This window comes from Syngnathus typhle, linkage group LG12 (assembly GCF_033458585.1).
Source record: "Syngnathus typhle isolate RoL2023-S1 ecotype Sweden linkage group LG12, RoL_Styp_1.0, whole genome shotgun sequence".
Lineage (NCBI taxonomy): Eukaryota > Metazoa > Chordata > Actinopteri > Syngnathiformes > Syngnathidae > Syngnathus > Syngnathus typhle.
The window spans coordinates 6,669,026-6,693,999 of NC_083749.1; the positions used below are offsets into that span (position 1 = coordinate 6,669,026).

At 42.6% G+C, this 24,974-nt stretch overlaps 1 protein-coding gene and 2 long non-coding RNA genes across 4 annotated transcripts; 1 reads left to right on the forward strand and 2 right to left on the reverse strand.

Annotated features, from left to right (window-relative positions):
* On the reverse strand, positions 1–10,322 carry LOC133163665 (uncharacterized). Its single transcript, XR_009716426.1, has 6 exons — positions 10,213–10,322; positions 9,127–9,262; positions 8,601–8,753; positions 7,452–7,525; positions 3,848–4,013; positions 1–1,485 (listed from the first exon to the last, which is right to left on the reverse strand). It is a non-coding gene; the product is annotated as an uncharacterized LOC133163665 (long non-coding RNA).
* On the forward strand, positions 6,962–19,471 carry LOC133163664 (zinc finger and BTB domain-containing protein 7C). Of its 2 annotated transcripts, none has more exons than XM_061293763.1 (4): positions 6,962–7,142; positions 15,794–16,454; positions 16,595–17,256; positions 17,926–19,471. In XM_061293763.1, the coding sequence occupies exons 2-4, from the start codon at positions 15,804–15,806 to the stop codon at positions 18,425–18,427; spliced, it is 1,815 nt and encodes a 604-aa protein (XP_061149747.1). In that variant the 5' UTR covers positions 6,962–7,142; positions 15,794–15,803; the 3' UTR covers positions 18,428–19,471. The 2 variants fall into 2 exon arrangements, with proteins under 2 accessions (XP_061149747.1, XP_061149748.1); XM_061293764.1 differs by lacking the exon at positions 6,962–7,142 and adding an exon at positions 11,082–12,466.
* LOC133163666 (uncharacterized) lies at positions 18,303–24,962 on the reverse strand. The gene is made up of 3 exons (XR_009716427.1): positions 24,718–24,962; positions 24,592–24,651; positions 18,303–18,439 (listed from the first exon to the last, which is right to left on the reverse strand). It is a non-coding gene; the product is annotated as an uncharacterized LOC133163666 (long non-coding RNA).
* Between the last annotated feature and the right edge of the window lie 12 nt (positions 24,963–24,974).

Genomic DNA, 24,974 nt, shown 5'->3' on the forward strand with positions numbered 1-24,974 from the left:
CAAGCAAACATCCAAAATCAAAGTCCACGTTTGATGGAATCATAATTAAAACGTTTTTCGTTTTGTTCTTTTTTTGGTCTCTTCTTCCTTCTAACTACTAGCTTCTTATTTGGTTCCGCCAAAACAAACGGCTGTTTGGCGACTGCAAACATGAAAAAAAGAAGCCTGTAAAACAACAATGACCGCATGCTTGGTACAAGTGCGTGCATGTGAGTGCACTTCATGCATCACACTGGTGTAAATGTTTGTTGAGCAGAACATCACACTAATTTGATAATTTGTGTACAGATTGGTGTTTATTTTACCACCTTGGCCATTAAAGGCTTCATTCAACTCAGAGCTCTTGTAAGATCTCAGCCAAGGCACAACCACCTAATCCCGTCACTTCTACACACCAAAATCTTGTTGGTACTTGCAATGTCAGAAAAAATAGAATTCCAAGAAAATAACGCAAATTTGTTCTCAGGTCAACTAGACGTGTGAAAACAAGTAAGTATTTTTTTTCTTTCTCTTTTCTTTCTTTTTTTTAATACAAAAATAATTCAGAACTTTCAAGAATGAATTTGGAACATTCAAACTAACTTTAAAATTAAAGTTGGATTTTTTTTAAGAAAAATATTTCATACATGACGATCGTATTTTGCAAATACCAAAATTCATATATATTTAAAGTGAAGTTGTACATAGTTGATTTTTAGGGAAAAAAAAGTCATAAGATTCCAGAATAAAGTAAAATATGGTAATTTTTGAGAAGTTATAATTGTTTTGTTTGTTGTTAGAAAAAGAAGATGTAATTTAAGAATATATTATTTCAACAGTAAATTAAATTATTTATTTATATAATGTATCAGAATAAAAAGCTGAAAGTTGCATGACTCCGGCTAGAAAAGAAAATTGAGAATCATTGTAAATACTTTTCTATAGCTCTGCTTAGCATCTTTGTAATTTACACAACTAAATACAGCATCACCCTCAAAATATTTCTTTTCTAATTTTATTTGAGTGCATTTTTGTACAAAATCCAATTGAATTCCGAAAAAAACAAAAAGCTCTTGAATGCGGTATGCTGCATGTAGCCATAAGAGCCACGTGTAATTACTGCATGTGTTAAACGCAGCCAAAAACCAGAAGCAAAACTTATTCCTGTAGACATGGACGTGAATCCTGCACTCTCTTTATACTAATAATATCTGGCTTTTCAGATGTCTTACTCACATCTTTATCGTCATCACATGTTGCACCTCTTGAACCTCCTCCCTGCTCTCCTCCCATCATGCAGCAATGATGTCACTTTTGAAGACATGCACAGATCATTAGTCCCTGTATGTTAAACGTCGTGTCATGTCCGCCGATGTCATGGACAGCACTAATAGGCAGTGAAGGCAACTGGCTCGGTGCTATTTTTGTCCGAGACACCCAGAAGCCAAGAAATGGTCATCATCCCTCCTGGGGGTCTCGGGGGCGAGGTCAGCGCCTTGAGCTCTGCTTCTCAGGCGGCCAGGAAAGGAATCAGAGGTGGATGGGGTGGAGGGATGAGGACATGGAAAAGGAGGTGGGGGGGAAATGGAACAGTCATCGACTAGTGCTTAATATCGACACAGTGCTTGCAAAGATATAAAATGCTTAAATGGTTCCGTGTCAGAGTTTCTTTGCTTTTTTTAAAGGGCTCTTTTTCTTCAAAAAGTACAAGATAAAAATATTTTTTGTACAATATATTTTAATCTGTCAACATCAGCTAACTTGAACATTGCATTTAATGGTGTGTGGGCAAAATCTTATGTTAATGAGCATATGACTTTTCTTTAAAAAAAAAATGAAAAGAAAAATTCAGGTTAATAATGCACTACTGTATATGGAATTTAATGAGCTGGAGGGCAGCTGTGTAAAAGTATGACAAGCCCAGGAGGTCCTTTTATTAAAAAAAAGTTTAGAAGTGGAGGGCAATCGATCGGCATCGGGAGATACAGACATGCCCTGAGCCAGTTTAGCTGTAAGGTCAAGAGGTCAAACCACCCACCAACCCACTCCTCCTCATTCCCCATAATGCAACGCTGACACGGCAGAGCTCCAACCGACGGTGGGCGTCGCTTCTGAAAGGTGAGCACCGGGTTACTTTGCCCATCGGCCGCAACTAATCTGGGTGCGTGTGGGTTTCTGCTTGGGTCGGATCACTTCAGAAACTAAAGAATTTTTATTTATTTTTTTGTCCAAAAAGTGGTTGAGGGGATGTATAGATGGATGTCAAAACCGACTTCATGACGGTGACTTAGAAGTACGTCTAACGCGTTCAAAGTGGGTCACGATCTGCTGACTGTGAAATTCACACATGACTCATCACCATCCTTTCTGAATGTCATCCCTTACGTGTCTCGACTCATCTAATCGGGCCGCACCGTGTCTTGGACAAACAAAAAACTTGTCCTGCGTTCTATACGTGCCTCAGCGTCTTCAATTCAAGAAATGCACTTTACAGCTTATTGTTGATTTTGGTTATCTTGGTCATAAGAAGAAAGGTAAGTTTCACTCAAAATTGACATTCAGATTTTTTTTTAGTTCAAATTGGGTCGAGAAAAAAGTAATTTAGAAAAACTTTTAGAAAAATAATTAAGACCTGACACACTTGTAGTAAGCAAAGAGTTAAAGGAGTGCTGAAGAGTAAACAAACATTGAACAGAGCCTCAACACGGGCTGTTGTGTGAGTCAACTCCTCTGTTCTTGTTGACTTTGTTGCTGAGTCATGGCTTCTTTCCAATCATTCCGGGGATTATTCTTGATTGGATGAATACACAGTGAGAGGTTTGAAGGTAGGGCGCAATGTTCCGAACATAGGCCGATGACATCACAATAGGACACGAGTACACACATTAAGATGGGACAATGAGGCACTCTGATTCAAGTACACAACTACAGTTATAACCACCGCCTGCCAGGGGCTATACTTGTGTGCAAGTGGACTAGGACACAAGTTCACTGAGAACACAAGTACACTTTGATACAAGGATGCTAGTACAGTCGAAGAAACGAGATTATTTGATGAATTTATGGCGAGATGACGGATGAATGTAATAATTGGCGGTTGGATGGAATCTGGATGTATGGCCAAATAGTCGGACGGACGGTTGGACCGATGGAGGGAGGGTGGTTTTGTCGAGGAGAGGAGCGAGGGATGAGGCCGAGGTGTGAGTTTGGCTCAGCGAGAGCAGCTGTATAGAGGACACTGTGGGTGGAAGTGGTAGAGTCGTGGGTGAGCTTTGAGTTGAACTGCCAACACGCGCACTCGCTAAACTGTCCACACGCTTGTATGTAAGCGTTTGACTCCTGTTTTTTTTTTCTTTCTTTTTTTTAATTGGATATTCTTAAAAGTTTGGCAAGACATAAAAGCCAGGGCGGGAGTTTGTGTCTGAGGCGGGGGTTTGCTCGCTAGTCAATTGTAGGTTGGAGACGATGATAAATAACGAGCATGGCGCATCCTGAAATAGAGTCGCAGGACCGCCATCCCCCCCCCCCCCCCCTTCCCTCCTCGTCCCTGTGGTCCGCTCTCATGAAGCTCCCGTCCGGCCTGTGAGTTTTCCGGGCCATCCCCTCCCTGCTGCCTCCTCTGTTATGGTTAGCATACTGGCTAAATTTGTAGCCTTGTGCCTGTAATTAGGCCTGCGCCTCCGACGGATTGAGTGCTACACACTGGCAGCTGGTAGACAGGGGCCGTGCCGACACACACACACACCCACACACACACACACGGTATCGCATCTCTTAAAATACAGTATTTACACTATTGATACATCAGTATATACAAGCGTATACAGGCAAATCAAAATTTAAAGTTGTGTGCCTTCAGTTGTAGTACCTTGTCTTGCAGCATGGAGCGTTCTTCCTTCCAATTGTGACCTATTGGTTGCATCGTGATACTTTGCGTCATATATTGCCAATATGATAGGCCGCTCATCCTCCATTGTCCTCGCTTATCTTCCCACCTCCTCTCCTGCTCATGCCTGCTGAGTGGGCATATTGACCTGGCAACACACACAAAAATGACATTACTATGAGTGCTTGTGACAGATACAGTTATTTCAAATGAAAGCTGTGCAACATTTACATTTACAAGACAAGTACATTTACATCTATGGTTGTGTTTCATTTTTGGGTTTTAAATCCCTGTCTGGTTTGTTGTAATTTGTATTTATAGTAAAAAATGGGAATACGTTCTTTTTCCACAGATAATGTCATTAAGTGTGTCGTACAGTGAATAATACATACAGAATTTCCTAATTGTGTTTTTCTTTGGATAGTTTTGTTGGTAAAATCTCTTTTATTGGATCACATTTAATGTTATCATTAGCTTAACATAAAGTTATTTTACAAGGCACCATCACTACTTGATGTATTTTATAACAAGCTGCATTTATGTAAATTGTGGTTCTCTACCACGCACACTAAATAAACTCTGGCTTATAATAACATTTAGCCAAGGCAGCGTGTCATATAAAAGGAAAACGTCTTCCTCCGTAAAAGCCGCCACGGGGATGCAGAAATAAAATGCTTCCTGGCCTTTCGGCACTGTATGTTTTTATACTTTGTCTTTTTGGCGGGCCGTCGCTTGTGTCTGAGCAGCGCCTCGGCTTCCCCGTCGAGATGAAAGCCACGCGAGGCCAGTCATTTGTGTCGTTTGTGTCAGCGCGCGGTTTGCACGCTGCCGCCAGCGCGCTACCATCGCCTCGCTACTCTTTGCCGTCACTAGCGGCGTGGCTATTTTAGCCACTCTCAGCCACAAGTGACCAGCGCCCTCTCCTCTCTGCCGGCCATAATCATCATGTGGATATTGATAGAGCACGGTGATTATTATCATCTACTAAATATACTTTTATATTGTCCCGCATTGACTGGCCCCATCCCGAGGGGAGTAAACAAGTCAAAGCAACTCCTCTGACAACATACTTTTATTGAAGACAGCACTTGCAGTCTTCCAATTTTGTTTCACATAATGGCTCATTGTAGTCATATCGAAGTGGCCCACAGGAGAATCCAAAATCCCGCTGAAATGAATTGTGTTGGCTGTCATCTACCTCCATCTACCCACCCTTGAAAAGCACCCGATGGTGTTGTTGCCCACCCCCTCTTCTCCCTTCCTCTCTCAGTGGGTCATCCGGGCCCGGATTGTGTGGGACGACGTTGTGTATTTAGGCAGAGGGGAGCTGTGTGAAAAGTGTGTAGGAGAGGCTAAGAAAAACACCACGGCCTGACGGGAGTGTGCGGGGAGTGGAGGATGGCATGGAAGGGTGGGATAGGGGAGAACGGACACATGGGTATGACGAAGCCAATAGTAGGAGGGAGTGTGTGTGTGTGTTGAGGATGGGGGTGGTATTAACTTTGGGAGATCGTGTTTAAGTGGGTGGAGTGGAGAGGCTGAAGAGAACTGGGGGGTACATATATTACGTATATACACACACAATGAATTCCGAAGTCACACAAATAATACAAAAAACAAAGGAATTGACCTTGCCGTTCCAATACTTTTGGAGTGTACTGTTGATCTGTGCCACCTATTTGTAAGGGGATTCCCCAATGCCGCTAAAGGGGCAGCTAACACCATCACTTGTGTTGAAAGCAAATGTCGCCGTCAGACTATTTGACTGCACGCAGTCGCAGTAACATCCTGCCTATGCTGGCTTTGTTGCTTATATGAAGAACATGCGTCGGCGGGCAGATGAGCAAACCTGCCAACACAAAATAAAGAAACGAAGCAAAAAAAAACAAAAAAAAACATAAATGGACACATTTGGTGGATGAAGATGGCAACTCCCACTCCCACTCCACAGGTGGTGGCGTGAAAGCGGCAGCAGCACGTGGGTGTTGCCTTGATTTGTTGTTGTCAAATCATTAGGAACAGCTCTCGGTGCAATGCAGAGTGCAAGCGCATTAATAAGCGTTATTATTTTTGGATGTCATTAGATGGAGCAGGTGGACCCAATGTTTTGTCCGAACACTTACTTGTGTTATCTTGTATATGTTGCTGTTGTGACACTTGATGGAAATTTTGCACAAACAATATTTTCCATCCCCATCTGCTGCCAGTTTATAATGGATGTCTTCTCCGGACTCCTAAGATGAATCAATCTTGTTGACAATGTGCATTCCTTTATTTTTATTTTTTTGCCTTTTTAAAATGTTAAGGCACACATATGTAACCTCCAAACAAAACATGCGAGACATGCTTATTCAGTCTACTCATACACAACCCAAAATAAACCCCGCAGTGGTTGACAAGCACAATGTATCACATCTGTGTCTTCTTTGTTTGTTCTTTTATGGAGTCCAAAACTCCCAAATTTTGCGTTTAACCAAATGTAGTATATAAAAAGTTAAACCTTTAACCCTATACATCATAATTTCATGACACTTCAGCTATCTGAACATGTGTGGTGTGTAAATAGCTTCTTTTATCCTTGTTGGCATTTTTGTGGGTGTGTTGCCACCACAAAAGGGTCTCGGTGATGTCAAAGTGTGACGATAACCATAGAACAGGAAATCAACTTCTTGCCACACATCCTGTTTCTTCTATTCGAGACAGTTACGAATGTTACAGTGTTACTCAAAGCACTTTTACTTCATTCTATTCTTATTAGAGAGCAGTTATCTCACTTTTACACTAATTTGACATTAACATTTTTGGACATAGCCACAAAGTGACAGTAGCAGTTTGTTTACTATTCATCCTCCGATACCAGTTCCTATCAGAGAGAAATCATGAGTCATCTGTACCTGCACTGTAACCAACCTCCCATTAGCAGTTTTTTTTTTTCTCCCAGGCTTAGTGTGTGTGTGTCACTCCCTTAGCCCTGAGCACAGGTGGACTTGCAATGGAAGGGTGCCAAATAGTTTTGGTTTAGAAGGAGGAGGAAAAGGAGGAGGAGGGAGGGCCCATTTGGGTGTAGCACTTTTTTGTTATGTTATGTTTCTAAGATAACTGTTTTTTCCCCCCTCTTCTACAGTGCTACCTTTTCTCTCACCCTTGCGCTCACACAAACACACACACACCCCTGAAATCTCCACCTCTTTCAGTCTTAACTTGAGCAAGTGTCAGACTTCCTGACGAGCACTGAGCAGAGGAAGTGAAATCACAAGAGTTCTCCATTTAGGGAAAGGTTAGTGTCTTTTTAAATGTGTTTTTGTATGGTTATTGTTCTGGTTTCATATATTGAGTGTCCAATTAGTGCAAAGGTGAAGGGTCGCCATACTTGTCGTATGTGTTTGTGAGGCCTATTGACTTGTATTGAGGTTCACAAAATCCAGTCATCCAATAGCTGCCCTTTGTGTGTGCGTGTGCCTGTGTGTGTGTCACATGTATTATTAATATGACAGTAATACATTATGTAACCTTATTACAGCTCCCCTACGGGAAGTTCAGTTAAACCTCCCCGTTTTTTTTGTTTGGGGCATTTCTCAGAACTCACTTGGTTATTGTAAAAGATGACGTATCCCACATGTGATCCGCGTCCAGTTGTCAGTCCAATTCTCTTTCCGTCACCTGTTTGGAAAGAAAAAATAGGATGAGTGAAATCTAAAATTGAGTCGACTATACTAATTTCTAAAACTATCTGTACTGCATATGTAAGTGTAGGTGTGTCTCAGGGGAGGCCAACTGAGGACGTCAGCCAGGAGACAGTCTACATTCATACATAGTGTACACACACAATGATGGACCTCAGTGGGACGATGGGAATTCAAGCTGATCCGCGCTGGCCTTTTGTCTTGGGCAAACATCACCAGAGGCGTGTTGCATTCATGTTTGCACAATTTGTGTTGGCAATAGTCTGCGGCATGAGATCTATGTCACTCTGCAAGACATTCAGCGTTGTTGCTTTAAATGTGAATGGGAATGCACTTGGTGTTGTTATTTACACAAAAGAACACGTTTTTGTCACATGGGACAAAAATAGAAATAAGATTAGTCTAGTGGACTGTTGAACTGTCACAAGGTTTGCTGGAGTCTTGTGAGATTTGGCAAGGTTTAATATGGCAATGTTTTATAGTTACTGTAATACAGAGTAGCAATTCAATAAAGAAATTAATGCAATATATATGCATTTGTACATGCATGCATTGGTCATGCATTTTCATTTTTTCAGCATGTGACTTTCTCACGGCCTCTGATTGGACAGAATGTGAACAAATGACACACTGGCGGAGCTAGAGAGGGCTTGTGGGGGGCACTCCCTTAAAAATGCTTGGGTGACTCCCCCCCACCCCACTCAGGTGCCAGGCGAGATAATAGTTTATGGGGTATTTTCTCATTCATTTTTTCAACATTTTGTTTTTATAAGCGCTTTTTCAGAAATGTTGGTGGTTTGTAAAATGTTTTGTTTTTTTGTCCTTAGCCTCCCCACAGCTACCCTGAGACAAAAAAAAATCCTTGCTCTGCCAGTGACAATGAAATGCAATTTTTAAAGTGGAATGACAGCTCTGTTTAGTTGACAGTGGGTGGGGAAAAAAAAAATCATTTTTGATGATTCACTGTGTAAGTGTGGACATACAGTAGCCGAGTGTGTCTTAGCATGCCTCTATCAGCTATGTTTATGCGTGCATGTGCATGCGTGTCGGACCTCCTCCTCCTCCGTACAGGAGCAAAGTCCAGGTTGCTTGTGTGGAATGGGGCTGGCTGGGTGACTAAGTCGATGAATAGAGGATATATGGGCGGAGGCTTGAAGAGGCTGTCGTGGGTGGGAGGCCCGGGCCCTGCCTGCTCGCCTGCCTGCCTGCCAAAAAAAAGCTTGGATTTGTGTACACTCGCATTCCTCACCAAAAACACAGCAGCTGACTAGGAGGCGAGACCTCACGCTCCCGGAGGTCAGCCGGTTGAGATGGAGTTATCTCCTCTTCCTCATAGCTATATTAATTTCATTTAATTTTAATTTTTTTTTTTATTAATGAACAGAAAATATGTTTTATTCAAATCTATCTGCCTGTTCTTGTTAATGACTACAATATTTCGCGTATATTTTGATTTTGATTGATTAATTTGAGCCAAAGTTGATTGTCACATAGAAGAAGAGGGCGGCATAGAGGCAAGCGTGATTTCATAACGCTTTGTAGAAGAAAGCTATGGCGTGAATAAGTGGGTCCACCCACCTGAGAGGAGCGAGATTGAGCATATGTGTGGGATGGCCTCGCTCGGCCCGCTCATGCCACCCCATCGCCGCGCGCCTTGATCCGCCCACCTGGCCTCCGCCGGTGTCGGTTAGCACGTTAGCATCTCCACCAACATCTAAAATGTGGACAGGTAACACGTTCAGTGTCAACATTGACTAGAAATCTAACAATGCTTTGAATGACACCAAAATCTGCTGCAAATTGGTCAAAATCAACTTTCGTTTGGGCCACAACATATCCCTTTCACTTGACAAAGATTTGTGGCTTGAGAAGTAAAAGTGAGCTAATCAGTTAATAATAAGATCATCCACAAAAACAAATGGGCTTGGGTGGAGGTAATTAGTGGCTTGCACACGCTTTACTTGCATTTGCTCTTAATGAAAGGGTGCTCATTTTCATCTGGTTGTGTGTATCTTGCTGTTTTGTGGTCGCGTACATTCCATGTAAACCTGCTTACAAATTAAAATTTCCTCGGTGGAGGTAATAAACAGTGCTTTCAGTGTCATGACTGGCAGCAGGCAAACACTTTTATTTAAACATTTACCTGGATGATAGTGTGTGTGTGCATGTGTGTGTGCATGTGTGTGTAGGGAGAATCATACTCTCCCAAAATAGTTGACCTGTACCTCACACCTTGCCCATGTGTGAGTACTGCAGTGAGGTCTGCTGTAGTGTGTGTGAGTGTGTGTGTGTGAGGTGACAGGCATGTGTCTGGCCTGCCCTGCAGCCTGACTGCTTTTAATTAGGAGGTGCCACGGTGCCTCAGGGCTCTCCTGCTGACACACACACACACAGACACACACACACACACAGACACAGAGCGGTACCTTAAGGTAGACCGAGGCTGTCCCACTACTGCAAGGTCTAGTCCTCGTTAGCACTCATTCGACACAAACACACACACACGCATGCACGCACGCACACACACACACAAATTCATACACAGACACACATGCACACAGATACACACAAACACTAAACCAAGCCAAAGAAAAAGCTCCAATGCACCTCTGGAGTTAATCCCTCAGATGCTCACTGAGCAGATGTCTTGTGTTATCTGCTTACCTCTCATTGAATGTCATAATAGTTGGGTCATTTCTATTTGACAACAAGCTCCACTTCCTCTCCTATGGTCGTCATCACACTTGTCCTCCCCTGCCATCACTTGTAGCCCAAGGAAAATTACAAACAAAAAGTTCACGTGACAATAAGTCCTGTTCTATGCTCATCATCATATTCATTGTGTTTGTCAACACAGACAAAAAAAAAAAAAGGCAGAAAAATAGCAAAACCCACATGTAGTGCTAAGATGGTTAGTGAAGTCCCTCCCAACTATTTTTTCTTCTTGCCGTGCATGATGCCGGTTAAAAGCTGGACAATTGCTCCATCACAATAACGTCCACTTCCTGTCTATGTTTGTCATCACGTTCCCTCACAGTTAGGCACAATTTCTTCTGTAGTCTTGTGACCTTAACATTGCAAGCCAGGTGTTTGAGATCAAATTCGCAAACAGGAAACGAGCAGCGACGTTTCACGACATCCAGTCCACTACTTTCTCGTCTGGCCTGTCCAGAGCTCCTCACCTCCTAATTACAACGGTAGCCGTTTGTCATTTAAGTCTGGTGGCTTTTTTGTTTTGCAGTTTGCGAGAAGTGAACCTATCCAGCGTCAAAGTGACACACGGGTCGACGGCGCCATTAAACCCCCATGTCGGTTCATAAGAAGGCGCTCCACGCAGGTGCCACTTAAGGCGCGAGAATAGCCGGGCCGTCTCATGTTGTTTTTCTGGCCGTCTGGCTGGCCTGCTAGTAGTTAGTGGCTAACCCTTCGTTTATATATACTGGATGCCAATGTGAGTCGGCCGCAGCGGTGTCACTCAGCAGGAGCCGAGGGGAAGTGGGCTCGTCGACTTGTGTTTTTTTTTTTTTTGTGCGGGCCAGATGGACCACGGTTACACTGTGTCAGTGCTGTTGGACACAAAGAAATATCTCAGGCATGTTCACACTTGACGGTTTTGTTTCAGTTTAAACGAACTCTGCTGCCACAACGTTGAGACTGTGTTCTGTTTCATTTGGTGTCCAAGCTACCATCTGCCCGATCCTTAACCCATTTTGAACCTAACCCCTAATCTTCACTTTATTTCTACTGTGCATCTAAGTGTGAACCATAACCACTATTCCTAATCTTATCTCAACTTAAAACTAACTGGAGCCCTGACAATTAAAGGGACAGTGTGTAAAAAGTTTAGTTTTTTTAATGGTCAATCCTTTTAAAAAGCCACATTGACCGAAAGGGTTAACATAACCAATCACACATTTGCTGGACCAATGACTACAGCCTAAGCTAACAGACGTTCACAAGTTATTATACACAAGTTAATGTGTTTTGGTTGATTTCACACAATTATTTAATTTTAAAGTAAACTTCAACTTGGAGCGAAACAAGCACTTTGTTGCTACCATAGCTAACATTCAAAACTAAAAAAAAAAAAAAAAAGTGATGGTGATAACTCAAGGGACCAGGTTTTTCTTTTCATTGCAATTACTCAAAAATGACAGATAAAAAAGATGACATTTTAATTGCTGCTAAAATGCCAATGATCTTGTGTAATATTGTCATAAAAAAGATGAAAAAGACGCTGTTTTAAATTACAGTTGTCTATCCATCCATCTCCGTGCTGTCAGACATCCCAGTCTAAACGGCTAAATAGTTTTCCCGAATCTCTCTCGCCTTCTCTCTTCTTTTCCCTCTTCAGTCGCCTCCCTCCATCTCCCCAAACAATCCCTCGGAGTTCCTTCTGCCCCCGGTCCCCTCGAACACGACTAAAAATTCATTTTTGTCTGACCTAAATCAGAGGGTGTCTGCGCCATGGGGCTTATTACACAGTGCACATACACTTGTGTTGTGGAGGAGGATGGGGTATTATTATCTTGCAGCTACCCACCCTGCTATAAAAACTAGCGGTGCGACATCTCCGCAGCGCAGTGCTGCTGCTCGGCCCTCCCCTCCCTTTCCTCTCCCCAGCGCTCCTTTCACACACACACACACTCACACATAGACACACACAACCTGAGTCCCCGGCTTGCTATCTCGCACTCTTAACACACTCACTCACAGACCCGACAACCTGCACTAACCGGCGGCTTCGCCTTTGGATTCTTCCTCTTTGGCTTATTTTTTGCTGCTGTTGAATATTTTTATGAATGGGAGCTTGATTGATTCAAAGACTGATTGACGGATCGTCAAAAAGGGGGGAAATGCTGAGAGGTCACGCAAAGGCCGCCAGAAGTTCACACTAGTCGGGATTGGACAAAAAAAGGTATGTGATGGAGCGCAAAAGTTTGAGGGTTTTTTTTCTGGTGTTTATGTGACAGTTTGTGTGAACAAGCGTGTTGAAAAATACACGTGTGGGCTGCGCAATGTGTTTTAATAAATGTCCATGCCGCCTCGACGGGGGGCAAAGATGTTCTAAGTTGGATTATTATTTTTATGGTCTTATTGTTTTAATTACTTAAGTATCTCTAAATTTTGCTCATATTTGCTTTATTATTATTTTGGTTATTATTGTTGCTTCTCTTGTCAGCAAGCCACAAAACAAATCTCAGCTTGATAATATATCAATACTATATTTGATTATCTTCCAAAACCGAATGAAATAATCAAAAGTATTTGAAGCGCCACGCGAGGTGACTGTTGACATTCTGACATCATGTACTTACCGCATCTAATGACTGGTGTTACACTAATATCTGTTTACGGGCTACTTCTGTTTGCCTCAAAGTTACTAACATTATTATTTAAGATGACAAATTATTACTTGGGGTTAATTAGTGTTTTATTCTGAATGTCCAAATAAACACCAGTGAGACTTTGTTCCAATTTAATAGTGAATTAAGGCGTAAACTTCCAAGCATAACTCGGCAGTGATGGACAGCAATTGGAGTCTCCTGTGTGACCGTCAACTCCCGCAGCAGCTCAAATGTTCTTTTAATAAGGTGGGGCGACAAAGGGGGGGCTGTTGACAGGTTTGTTTGGCCGCTCGCCATCAACTTTTGCCTCGTAATGGATGATTTCCCGTTTGGGCCTGACAGCGTTTTGGTCGTTTAGGACAAAATGAGCATCTGCTTGTGACATGGGTGGATGATTTGCGGGGTCTAGCTGTCCAGTGTCAGGACCTCATCGTGGTGGTGATAAGGAGGAAGTGGAGGAGGTAGAGGTAGAGGTGAGGGGGGTGCTTTAATAAGTTGGATAGACTGTCACATAGAAACTTGCGTTGCGTTTGGGGCGGGTAAAGTAGTGCCCCACCAGAGCCAAAAAGTTTAACGAAATTTGTACAGATGTTGCTTAGCTTAATTAGCATACTGTATGTCCAGTAACGTCCAGCTGACCCTCCCTGTTTTTTATCTGCTGTCTTTTGCCTCAGTTGAGCCCCCTAAGTTGCCTTGGCAACGCCATAGTAAGCATGGCTGGGGTAAAACATTTTTGTGCATTGGCACCAATGAATGAATAAATGAATGAATGAAAAGCGGCCGCAAATAGCCAGGGAAAAAAAAATCCAAGCAATTCTCAATTCTACACTCAAATATGCATTTCATATAACTCAGCTCTATGAAGTCTTGCCTAGCAACAAGAGACAATATACACATGTGGCATTGCCAGGGAAAAAAAGTGCGCGTTGTTTGCCTAATCTATTTTCTGATAAGGATTTTTTAATCAATAACATGTTGGGATTTATTTGTGACATTACTGTGCAGCGCACATGGCAACAACCCATGCACGATTGAAGTCCATCTAAAAGGTTTGTAATTGCCTATAGGTGCCACAAGATGGTGGTAAAGCATTTTTTGTATTAGATGAAGCCTTAGCCTGACTACGGAGAGGAATCTTCTTCCCTCACTTCAACTTTTATATTTAATACAGAGTGGTGATTAAAAGAGACGAGTTGCCGCCCTAAAGGCATAACAAGTGCACTTGGCTGAAGAAAAGCCGTTGAGGGTGGGGAAGTCACGGCTACCGCACCAACCCTCCCCACCCTTCAGTATGTCTATGTGGCACATCCTCCTTAGATCCTCTCCACGTTGTAATTAGGGGCTGGCCACTGCGAGCCAGAGCAGGCGTACAGTGTGGGAGCACGTGTACGTTCGTCATTCCAGGGTGGGTAGTATGAGGATGGCCTCGGCGCAAACAAAATGACACTTGCCAGTGGGGTTGGCAGGCGGCGTCTTTTTATTGTTTGCCTAGGCGGGGGCCACGCAGGCAGGGAGGGGCCCCTCCTCTGCTGTTTGTGCAACCTGTTAGGGAACTTTTCACACCACCTTTTACCCACGCTTTCACTTTTAATGGAGGGCGACGCACACGTGGTCGACATTCTGTATTTTTGAGGGGAGTCAATTCTTTCATGGACACAGAATCCTGGTAGTACTTGATAATAAATCTCACACATTAGAATAATAAGAGGATATGCTAATGAATTATGAGGTGAATTTTTATTTATTTATTTATTTATTTATTTATTTATTTATTTATTTATTTATTTATTTATTTATTTATTTATTTATTTATTTATTTATTTATTTATTTATTTATTTATTTATTTATTTATTTATTTATTTATTTATTTATGATTTTAGAATATATTAGATATTTCATCTTATGTATAGTTTTAAGTCCAGCTTTTAATTTCATATACTTTATACTACAATTTTTTTATTATTATTTCACCCTTCATAGGTAACTATCTCAAATTGGTATGATATTCCATGATCATTATATGTATAACGCACAAATAAAATAAGCACAAATTAATTCCCACTATTTTATCACCTGCAGTGATTGATCGAATGAACTCACATTGAGTTTTCAATTGGAAATTTGGTCCAACGTACAGTACATGAGGACAAGGTGTGTTACTCGAGTTAATAGTTAATATAATAAATCTGTCTATGTATCTATCTAGTTACTGGACAGTTGCTCTTTTGTTACACTTTTTCCCACGGGATGTTTGAACAGGCCCGAGGGCTTGTATCCGGTTAAGCCACGTCCTCTATGGACCTGTTAATCACTCGATCAATGGCGTCAACATAGCAACCGTTCCCTAGCAACAAGACAATAAACTTATACGTAGGTGTGTGGCTGCAGGTGAACTGAGGAACTCTTGGATTTTTGTTTCCCCAAGTCGGAAAAAATGGAGGTCATTTTTATTCTGCATCAAATGATTGTAAAATCTGGACGGGCAATATATTTAAATGTCGTTCCAGTGGAAAAAAAATTTAGTTGCATTTTACCTGACAATTTTGCATCAGCTTTAAGTGGCCAGCACCTCATCTCGTACGAGAGAGTTGAAGAAAAAGTGCAGAACAAGTGTTTTGCAGCAGGAAGTGATTATCTCGACAATGATCTAACCTCTTTTGCGGTTCTCCCATCACGGTATGCGAATGAAATTGATTCATGACCTTCATCTATAAGGTTAAGAAAATAAACAAATCATAAACAAAGATGATTTGTTATTCTGTGTTGGTGGTCATTGAATGATCGTATTTGGTTATTGTAAAATGTCTTCTATCATTTTTAAACATTTCTGATGGAACATCTACGTATCCTCTTGACAGTATAACAAGCTAACATTGCTGTATTGGTTCTTACCCAGAGAGCGGAGGATGGTCCATCACAGAGAGGAAGACCGCATCGGAATCCCATTCCCCAATCACAGCAGCGATGTCCTGTGCAGCCTCAACGAGCAGCGTCGCGACGGTCTCCTATGCGACGTGGTCCTCATCGTGCGCGACCAGGAGTACCGCAGTCATCGCTCCGTGCTGGCCGCCTGCAGTCACTACTTCAAGAAGCTCTTCACCGTGGCCAACTGCGAGGATGGACATCACCACCACCACGCCGCCGCTCCCACACCCTCCGCAGCCATCTACGAAATTGACTTTGTGGCCCCGGAATCGCTCACGGCCATCCTGGAGTTCGCCTACACCTCCACGCTGACGGTGACGGCGTCCAATGTCAGTGAGATCCTGAATGCGGCGCAAATGCTGGAGATCCCCTGCGTCATTAACGTGTGCCTGGAGATCATGGACAGCGGTGAGGGACAAGGTGGAGGCTCTGAACGGAGGGAAGAAGAAGAAGTAGAAGATGAGGAAGAAGAAGAGGAGGAAGAGGAAGACGGGTCGAGGAACGATGATCAGGAGGACGATGACGACAGGTCGTCGGAGAGCAGGGGGCATCCTGCGGGGATGGACGAGTCGCCGCCGCCCAGCACCTCCACCTACCAGGAGCGGTCGCTTGACAGTATGCGTGCAAAGCAGGTAGGCCTCAGCCAAGGCTTTGATTGACTTTCCCACCTCTCATTGCATTCAGGTACCATCACAATGAGAATTGAGATGCTAACATTTTGCTAGCATTGCGCTTGTATCGAATGCGAAACTTAGTATTTGTCTTGTTGCAGGAGAATCTGGAGAACCGCACTCTGAAGGACTTCTCTATCGAGTCACTCCTCCAAGATGGCCTGTACCCTCGCATGCCCGCTCTGGACAGGAGGGCCAGCTTCTCTCCTCTGCTGCCTGGCTTCTACCCTTCTATGTGGGCCGCCGACTTCCCGGCATTTCCCAAGCACTTCCTGGAACCGGCGCTTCATCAGCACTCTGGAGCGGGCGGCGGCTCCCCGAGGGTGCCAGCCATCTATCCGACGCCTGACAACCCCCCACCCGGGCCCCTTGATCTGGCCGTGAAGCGGGAGATCATCAAAGAAGAAATAAAAGAGGACGTGCTGCCCGGTTTGCTTCACGGCGACTTCCTGAAGGAGTTTGTCAGCTCGGGGCTGTGCAGCGCCACCGGCCCCATGCCGCCCTCAAGCCACTCCCTGGGAGTAGTCAAGGACGAGGCTGACTTCCGCTCATACCTGAGCTTCCTGAACTCGGCATCTCACCTTGGGGCACTCTTTCCACCCTGGCAACTGGAAGAGGAGAGGAAGATGAAGCCCAAGTCTTCACAGCAGTGTCCCATCTGCAACAAGATCATCCAGGGGGCCGGGAAGCTACCGAGACACATGAGGACCCACACGGGAGAGAAACCATACATGTGCACCATCTGCGAGGTGCGCTTCACCAGGTCAGTGAACAGAATCAAAGTGGATTCTGGTTAATACCATTTGTTTTTTTATGCGGTTTAGACTGGTTCCCTAGCAAAAGGGTGCCCAAAATACATCAGTACCCTTTATTTCACATAGAATTGTGTACCAAACTGAACCGAACACTACTTCTCTGTTTTGTCAAAGAGCGGAAGGGTTAATGAAAAATAAAGCACCCACCGAAACCCACCAATCTAAGGATCATCTCGAGTGAAGATTAAGTGCGGAAACCCCCTTCTGATAATTTATCCGCGGGGGATGTGACACCCGCCCACGGCTTCGACACACTTTCCACCAGCAAACCTCAACTTGACATTCTACCTTCAAATCATTATTGTACAGTATATGTCTCGACACTAAAAGTAACACTAAACTGTCCCGTGGTGTGAATGCTATCACAATAATGGTAATGATCGTTATCGTGGTGTGAGAATGTTCAATTCTTTGTCACTTGGGTCACTCCCATCCTGTTTGAGTAAGAGTCATACGGAACAATTCGAGAAACGGGAGAAAGCCGGTCAGCTCTCAAGAAAGCCGTTGCTAATGGTGACCTCATTCTTAGAAATGGTCAGGTCACTCCCAATTCTGGGTCGGTAGCATTAGTTTAGCTGGCTGTTTTTAATAACACTGCGTTTCATCCCCCATGGCAGACAGGACAAGCTGAAGATCCACATGAGGAAGCATACGGGCGAACGGCCATACATCTGCCTGCACTGCAACTCCAAGTTTGTGCACAACTACGATCTGAAGAACCACCTCCGCATCCACACTGGCGTGCGGCCCTACCAGTGCGAGCACTGCTACAAGAGTTTCACACGCTCCGACCACCTGCACCGCCACCTCAAGAGGCAGAGTTGCCGGGTTTCCCGCCCACGCCGAGGCCGCAAGCCGGCCGCTTGGCGGTCTGCACCCACTGCTGGTTACCTGCGCCCGCCCAATGCCGCTTCAACCGCAGGTGTTTTGGAGGGAACCGGCTTCAAGTCATACCAGAACGTTGAGGAGAAGGATGCGGCGGAGCGCCAGCGAGGGGTGTTTGCCTTCGCCTTGGCGGGGGACGACACGCTGGCCCGCTCACCCTTCTACGCGGCCGCCTCGGACCCCTGGACCGTCAGACTGGAGCGGGCCCCGCCCATCCCGGAGACTGCCACATGAACTAACAGTGCGCTAACAGACACAAAGAGAAATCAGTGAACTTCCTGACTTTTTAGCTTCTATTTTTATGGGAAAATAAAAACACACCACAATCATTCACGTCACAATTGAGAAGCCTTGCGAATGTTTACATGCACTTCGGGAGAGGTTGTTGTTAATGTAATTACAAATACCGATGAGCAGGTCTGCCTCAGGCTCGGGTCCAAATATCGCCTTTGGCCAACCTGCTAGGAGTCTATGTTATGCCTGTGATTGGGTTGGGTGGGTTTTCCCACGGTACTAAAGATTCCTCCTACATTCCAGAAATATTATTGAAGACTCTAAACTGTCCTTAGGTATAAATGTGAGTGTGGATGGTTGTTTGTCTACGTGCTCAACGATTGTCTACTCAAAATTTCAAAAAAAATTAACTGTTGAAAATTTTAATAATTATTGAAGACTCTAAATAGCCCATAGGTGTAAATGTGATCATATTTGTCTCCAGTCTAAGCGACCTGGCATCATAGCATTATACAAAATGGATGCATGGATGTTTAAAATACAAATGGACACTTTTTAAGCATTAAAGACAACTGTTGGAACAGTTCTGATCCACTCCAAGGCTCAAAGGAAATATGCAATGATGCATTTTGTTCAGGAAATCAAAAGTTATTAATGACAAAGATGAATGTAACATACTATTTATATATGAATCAGGACTAAGGGCAAAACTGAAATACACAACAATTGAAGTGGACTAAAGAACAAGCCTCCTTCCGCTGCACTATTGTACATAGCACACATTCAAACAGGCGAGTAAAGCTTCCAAAGACTTTGATGAGACACGAATGAGTCACAAATCAATGTTTCGTAAACAAAACGTCATGTGTCTCCACAAGGACTTTTAATCACATTTATTTGACTTGAAATGGGGGATGAAAATACTATTGTGTGCGTGTACGTGCGCGCGCGCGCGTGTGTGTGTATGTGCTATTTATGCATATTTAAATGAATGAGCCTTGGCTATATTTTGCAAAATGTTTTATAAAGACATGAGATGTTGAACCCGGTGTGCGAGTTTTATTTCACGACGGAATTATTCATTGTGAACAATAGAGTCTATACATGTATACATTAAAAGAAAAACTATTAAGAGGCTAGGATCTTCTTCACGGCACTGTATTGTATATATTTATTATAAATGGAAATAATACCTCATTCTTCTAGTGTACTTCTACAACTACTGTGTCAGTTTGCTTGTCAATGACAATAATAATAATAATGCATTTAACTTGATTGATCATTGATAATATAGCATATATTATATTACAAAAATCTAAAATAGCGTTTAGCGCATGAATAATGTTTACCATATTCCAAACCAAAATGCCGTATAATTTGAAAACGATATGTATCGGGATAATTAAGCGAGTTTTTATGTGTGGTTATTCTACCATCTAGTGGAAAACCTGTGCAATTGCAACCATCCTAAATTAAAATAGTCTGAAATAGTAGAATGAAGACGTTTAATGATATGTAGCGGTTTTATCTTTCCATTGTTTTTATATTATGGTTACCATTTTCCACGCCCTTCAAATTTAATGAGTATTTACGCCTCACGGTGGCGCAAGAGAGTTACAATATTGCGTCCGTGCTTGCTTAATACTGCCAGTCGACTTTTTGCTTTACTGTGATTATGTTGGAAAGTTGCTAGTGTACTTTTGGTCTTGTTTTTCTAGGCCGTTTGTTTAGAAACTGTTTCCTGCTGGAGGTCCTTAAAAAGAGCGTTGAAGAGCATTGTTCCCTTCAACTTCCTACGAGGATGTGCACTGTGCACCAACATAACATGCAACAACACGTACGCGCACACGCACGCACGCACGCACGGGACACTTCATTCTTACGTCTTCAATATAGCAGAGATTTCACCAGTTTTGATACTTAAATATGAATAAATACAAGACCACTATTTATTCACATTGCAAAATAATTGCTAATAACTATACTGAACACTGTAATTTACATTTCTTGACCTTGTTTAATTACTGCATTTAATGGTATGTGTACATGTTTAATGGCACTAACTTTAAATATAAAATAAGGAATTTAAAAAAACTAGAATGCTCTCCTCACGACAAATATAACTAACTCAAATATCAATAAACATAGTAAATTCCACAAATTCAGCTGACAATCCATTAAAAGAACAAAATATGAAAATACCATACTACTAAATACAAATGACATTAAAATAAAAATTAGTTCGATAAATAATAAATGAAAACACGTTAAATAAAATTAAATAAAAATGATTAAAGTAATTATATAAATACACCAAATTCACACTAACGCTGACATAAGCCCCATTTTAAACTCATTTATTGTTAACAAAGTAGCCCCAAGAATACCATTAAGTCCTTTCTATCAGAGAGTGCCCTTTTTTTCATAGACACAATCACTGGCATTAATCCATAATCGCTTCCAGTAAAGCTACAGTAGATTGCACAAAACAAAGAGTAGACGCAATAAAAATGTAGACTGTTCAATCAATGTGTTATCTTATGTGTTATTCTCTGGCGTCAGGTCGCTAGGCAAACTCCGGACACCCTGTGAGGCCATGAAATGATATAACTGATTAAAAAAAACTATATACCTATATCAACTATATACATATGTATACAAAAATTATGTTAGTTTTAAGAGGGCCAAAATCTTAGGACCAACCCGTTAATAGCCTCATGATCGGCCGCCTCTTTGTGTTTAATCAAGTTACAAGGGTTTCCAGCTCCCTTACGCAGCATCTGAGTAATTTCCTGGATAATTGACAAGCACCTTTATTGATTCCAAAGCAAACAGGAAGTGAACGGATTGTGTTTCAGTCTGTCAGCTCTGAGCCATGACAACACAAAAAGATATGTTGAATTTATCCGCTAAGGTGCTCAGATCCCATTTCAATGGAGCACATGAAAATGGACACATGCTTTTTTTAAGCACCAGCGACAGGTTCAGAAGTTCAGCTAAGTAACATGCTAACGGAACCTCATCAAGTCATGGTTATCATGATAATGGAATAAAAATTCAGTAAAGATAGAAGGAGACTTCGTCATGTCAACTATATCTGTGAGTAAACTTTGACCTGTACTTGGAACATGCGTCCATTTTAAAGATGGATGGCAGCGGCGACTTGATGTCGATACGACTAGCGCTAATGGATCCAAAGGAGAAAGGCATTGAAGCTTGATAATAAGTGCGCTCGCAAACACAAACACACACGCTAAGCATCTGTAGTTGCAGTCAAGCATAAGAAAAGCAAACTATTACAAGCTAACGCAACTTATCAGATGAAGACTCCACGACATCCTTTATGTCGGAGTACAATTTCAGAAAGTATCTTTCACCCGAATGACAAATTACTTTTTCAAAGGACTGTTTGGTTTGAAAACTTTCCCCAAAACACAAAAGTCATGAATCATTCCAAAAGATGCCATAACCGCATTAAAGATAAAATAAAATGTCCAGGCCAGCTGCATCAAGTCAAGCCTCTTCTGTAATTACATTAATCCGCTGGTAAAAAAGTGCATTGGTTTCATTTTACTTTCACACACAGTCTTCTTCTAAAGTCTTTATAGCAACAGAGATTTACATTTAGATGCGACATGACGAGGCGAAAAACAACTGAGTTGCCTAATTTGCCTTCGTCCTCCCATTTCACGTCAGTACCATTTATCTAGAAAAGCCCAGCTTTTACAAAAGAGGACTTTGCAAACACACTGCACAAACTAGCAGCTGATGTAATCGTCTTTGCTACGTTCGAGGGGCCCCAACTGCCTTGGCCCAAAATATGACGACCGCAAAGCCACACGGCAAAGGAGGGGACTCTCCGTCTCACTCATTCACTCACTGGGGGACCGACGTGGAAAAAATATGCGCGGGGTGAAATTAAAGGCACGGTCTTTGGGTGTAATTGCACATGAAGGTGCCTACTGCCCCCCCTTCGATGCCACGCTCTTGCTCTAATGACGGGTTAAACCGGACTAACATCCCCCCCACGCCCCCCCCTTAAACCACTTCTGTACAAACACATTACACAATGTGCTCATTGCACTAAAGACCAAGGTCCTTATCTCCTTCTTATCCGGCCGTGCTCACTCTCCACGGCTGCATTAGAATCAATTATGGATGTCTTCATAAAACATCTACTATATCTATCTATATATATGTATTGTATGTGGGGATGCGCTTTTTTACGGCATTTGAATAATTCATATCCAAGTATACTCTATGCTCGTGCCTTTGTGGTGAGGCCCAAGATATTTTTTCATGCCCATTGGCTCATCCCATCATTTGGCAATAAATTGACATGTGCAAATATTAGCTTTTTTTCATGCAGCCACATAAAAGAAGAAGCTATATGGTGGAAAACGATCTACTCCATCTCTCATTTGTTCCCATTTTCAAAAGCAGAAAAGTATTTATATGCTGTGTGGTGCCGTGTGACAACAGCTACACAGAGTAGACCACAACATTCAGCAATTTCTTGTGAAGTTCTGAGTGAACTACTTTTATTTATTCATAGCAAAAGGCATGAAGGGCTAATTTAAAGCATCTACCATTTTTAATTGATTTTGCACAAGTTCACTTTTGGCCTCACATGTCACACTTCTGAACCATGATTTCTGAGAACAACCCATAGTGAATGTATGTCATACTATATAATGTATATAAAGTATAAATTAGTAAAAAAAAATCAGGAGTTTAAACATGTAAAAGCATATCATCTATACCTGGCTCAAATAGAGACCATTTTTCTAATTTCATATGAATTCTAAAATCCATCCATGCGTCCATCCCTCCCTCCATCCAAATGCCCAAATGATTGAGTTGCCTCTTGTAAGTCAAGCACTGTTGTGAAGAGCAGCTCCTGCAACAGCGCCGGCCGGCTGTGCAGTGCGGTGCGGTTGTGCAACTCAAATAAACTCCAACACACACCATATCAAGTTCTGGCTGCAGCTGAGGAGTGGAAAAGTCCGGGAATGGTTTTCCCAGCTGTGAGGTCGCGGCAAAGCGAGGCCTAGCCAGGCTGTGCTGCTCTCATAATGAGGGGGTTGTGGCTTTGTAGGGCGACATCAAATAGCTTTGGCGTATGATGGGAATCAAACGCGCGAGACAGACAGCGACGATGCAAGCGGTGACGCTCTAATTGCTGAAGAAGATGACAAGCCCAAACCCAAGATGCTAGCGCTTTAGTGAGGGTGGTCCCGCTGGAAAAAAAAAAAAGTACAACCCTCCACCCATCTTCTTCTTCTGTGGTAGTCTATGAATACACACAACCACACATTATGGCTTCCTGCTTGATGATGGTTTCATTCTTGGAGCGTCGTTGATATAAATGCAGATGCGCGCCCCGCACACCGCTGTATTTTTTGCTGAAAAAGCCTCTGGATTTTTCCCCAACCATGGCCGTTAATCCAGCTCCATGATAGCTACCAGATTTGTCCTCTGAGTGCTTAACAATGTTAATGGCACATACAAACATTCTTCTTGGTTCATAACCACATTCAAGTATTCCATGATTGGCTCTCACATGAGGGGAAAAACTGGGCTTTGTTTTGGGAAACTGTTAGAACATGCCACTGAATTACAACAGCGCTCCAGCAACCCCCACCAAGGCCCTACATCAAACTGAAGGTTCTCTAAAGATTCTTGTTAAGTAGCAGCCCTAGCGATGTCATGTGTACATGCGTATGTACATTTGCATGATAGAAATATTATATTATTTTATTTTATTAATAATATGAATTATATTATATTATAATCATTAATGTAATCATATTGAATTATTTGTAAAACCCGGTTGATGTTTTTACCTTTTGTTTCCCTTGACTAATCTTACATCACATCATCAGAATCATCATATTTATCATCATGGACTGTGGTCCTGCCCATCCTTCCTGGACATGAGGTCAGGTCAAGACGACCAGAAACAAAGGATGAGCTTGCCCTCTACCCCGCCCCTTCCCTGAAAATGTCTCTCCTCATAGGCAGTCAGTAGTATGCCAGTAGCCCGGTTTGTGTAGGAGTGTCTGTGTCCAGGAAGTCATCCGTGTCACAGGATCGCTCCGAGCAAAAAATAAAGATAAACATAATGGAGCACAAAGGAAAAGTTATAAATCATTGAGACTTACATGAGTAGAGGTTGGTCCATCTTGTTGGAAAGAGGAGCGGCCATCCAGTCATCAAGAGTGCTGAGGAGCAAAAACAAGGTGTCACATGACCTGGCTGGACGGATGGATGTACAGTATGATACTGACAATTAATAGAGGTGCGCTTCTCTTAAAGAAAAGACGATTGGATGGATGGATGGATGGATGGATGGATGGATGGATGGATGGATGGATGGATGGATGGATGGATGGATGGATGGATGGATGGATGGATGGATGGATGGATGGATGGATGGATGGATAAGGACTATTAGGCATTTGGTGGAGATACAGATATAAAAAAAAACATGCAATTGATGGTAGACAGAATATGAGGGTAAGTACAAGATGAATGAAAGCAAACC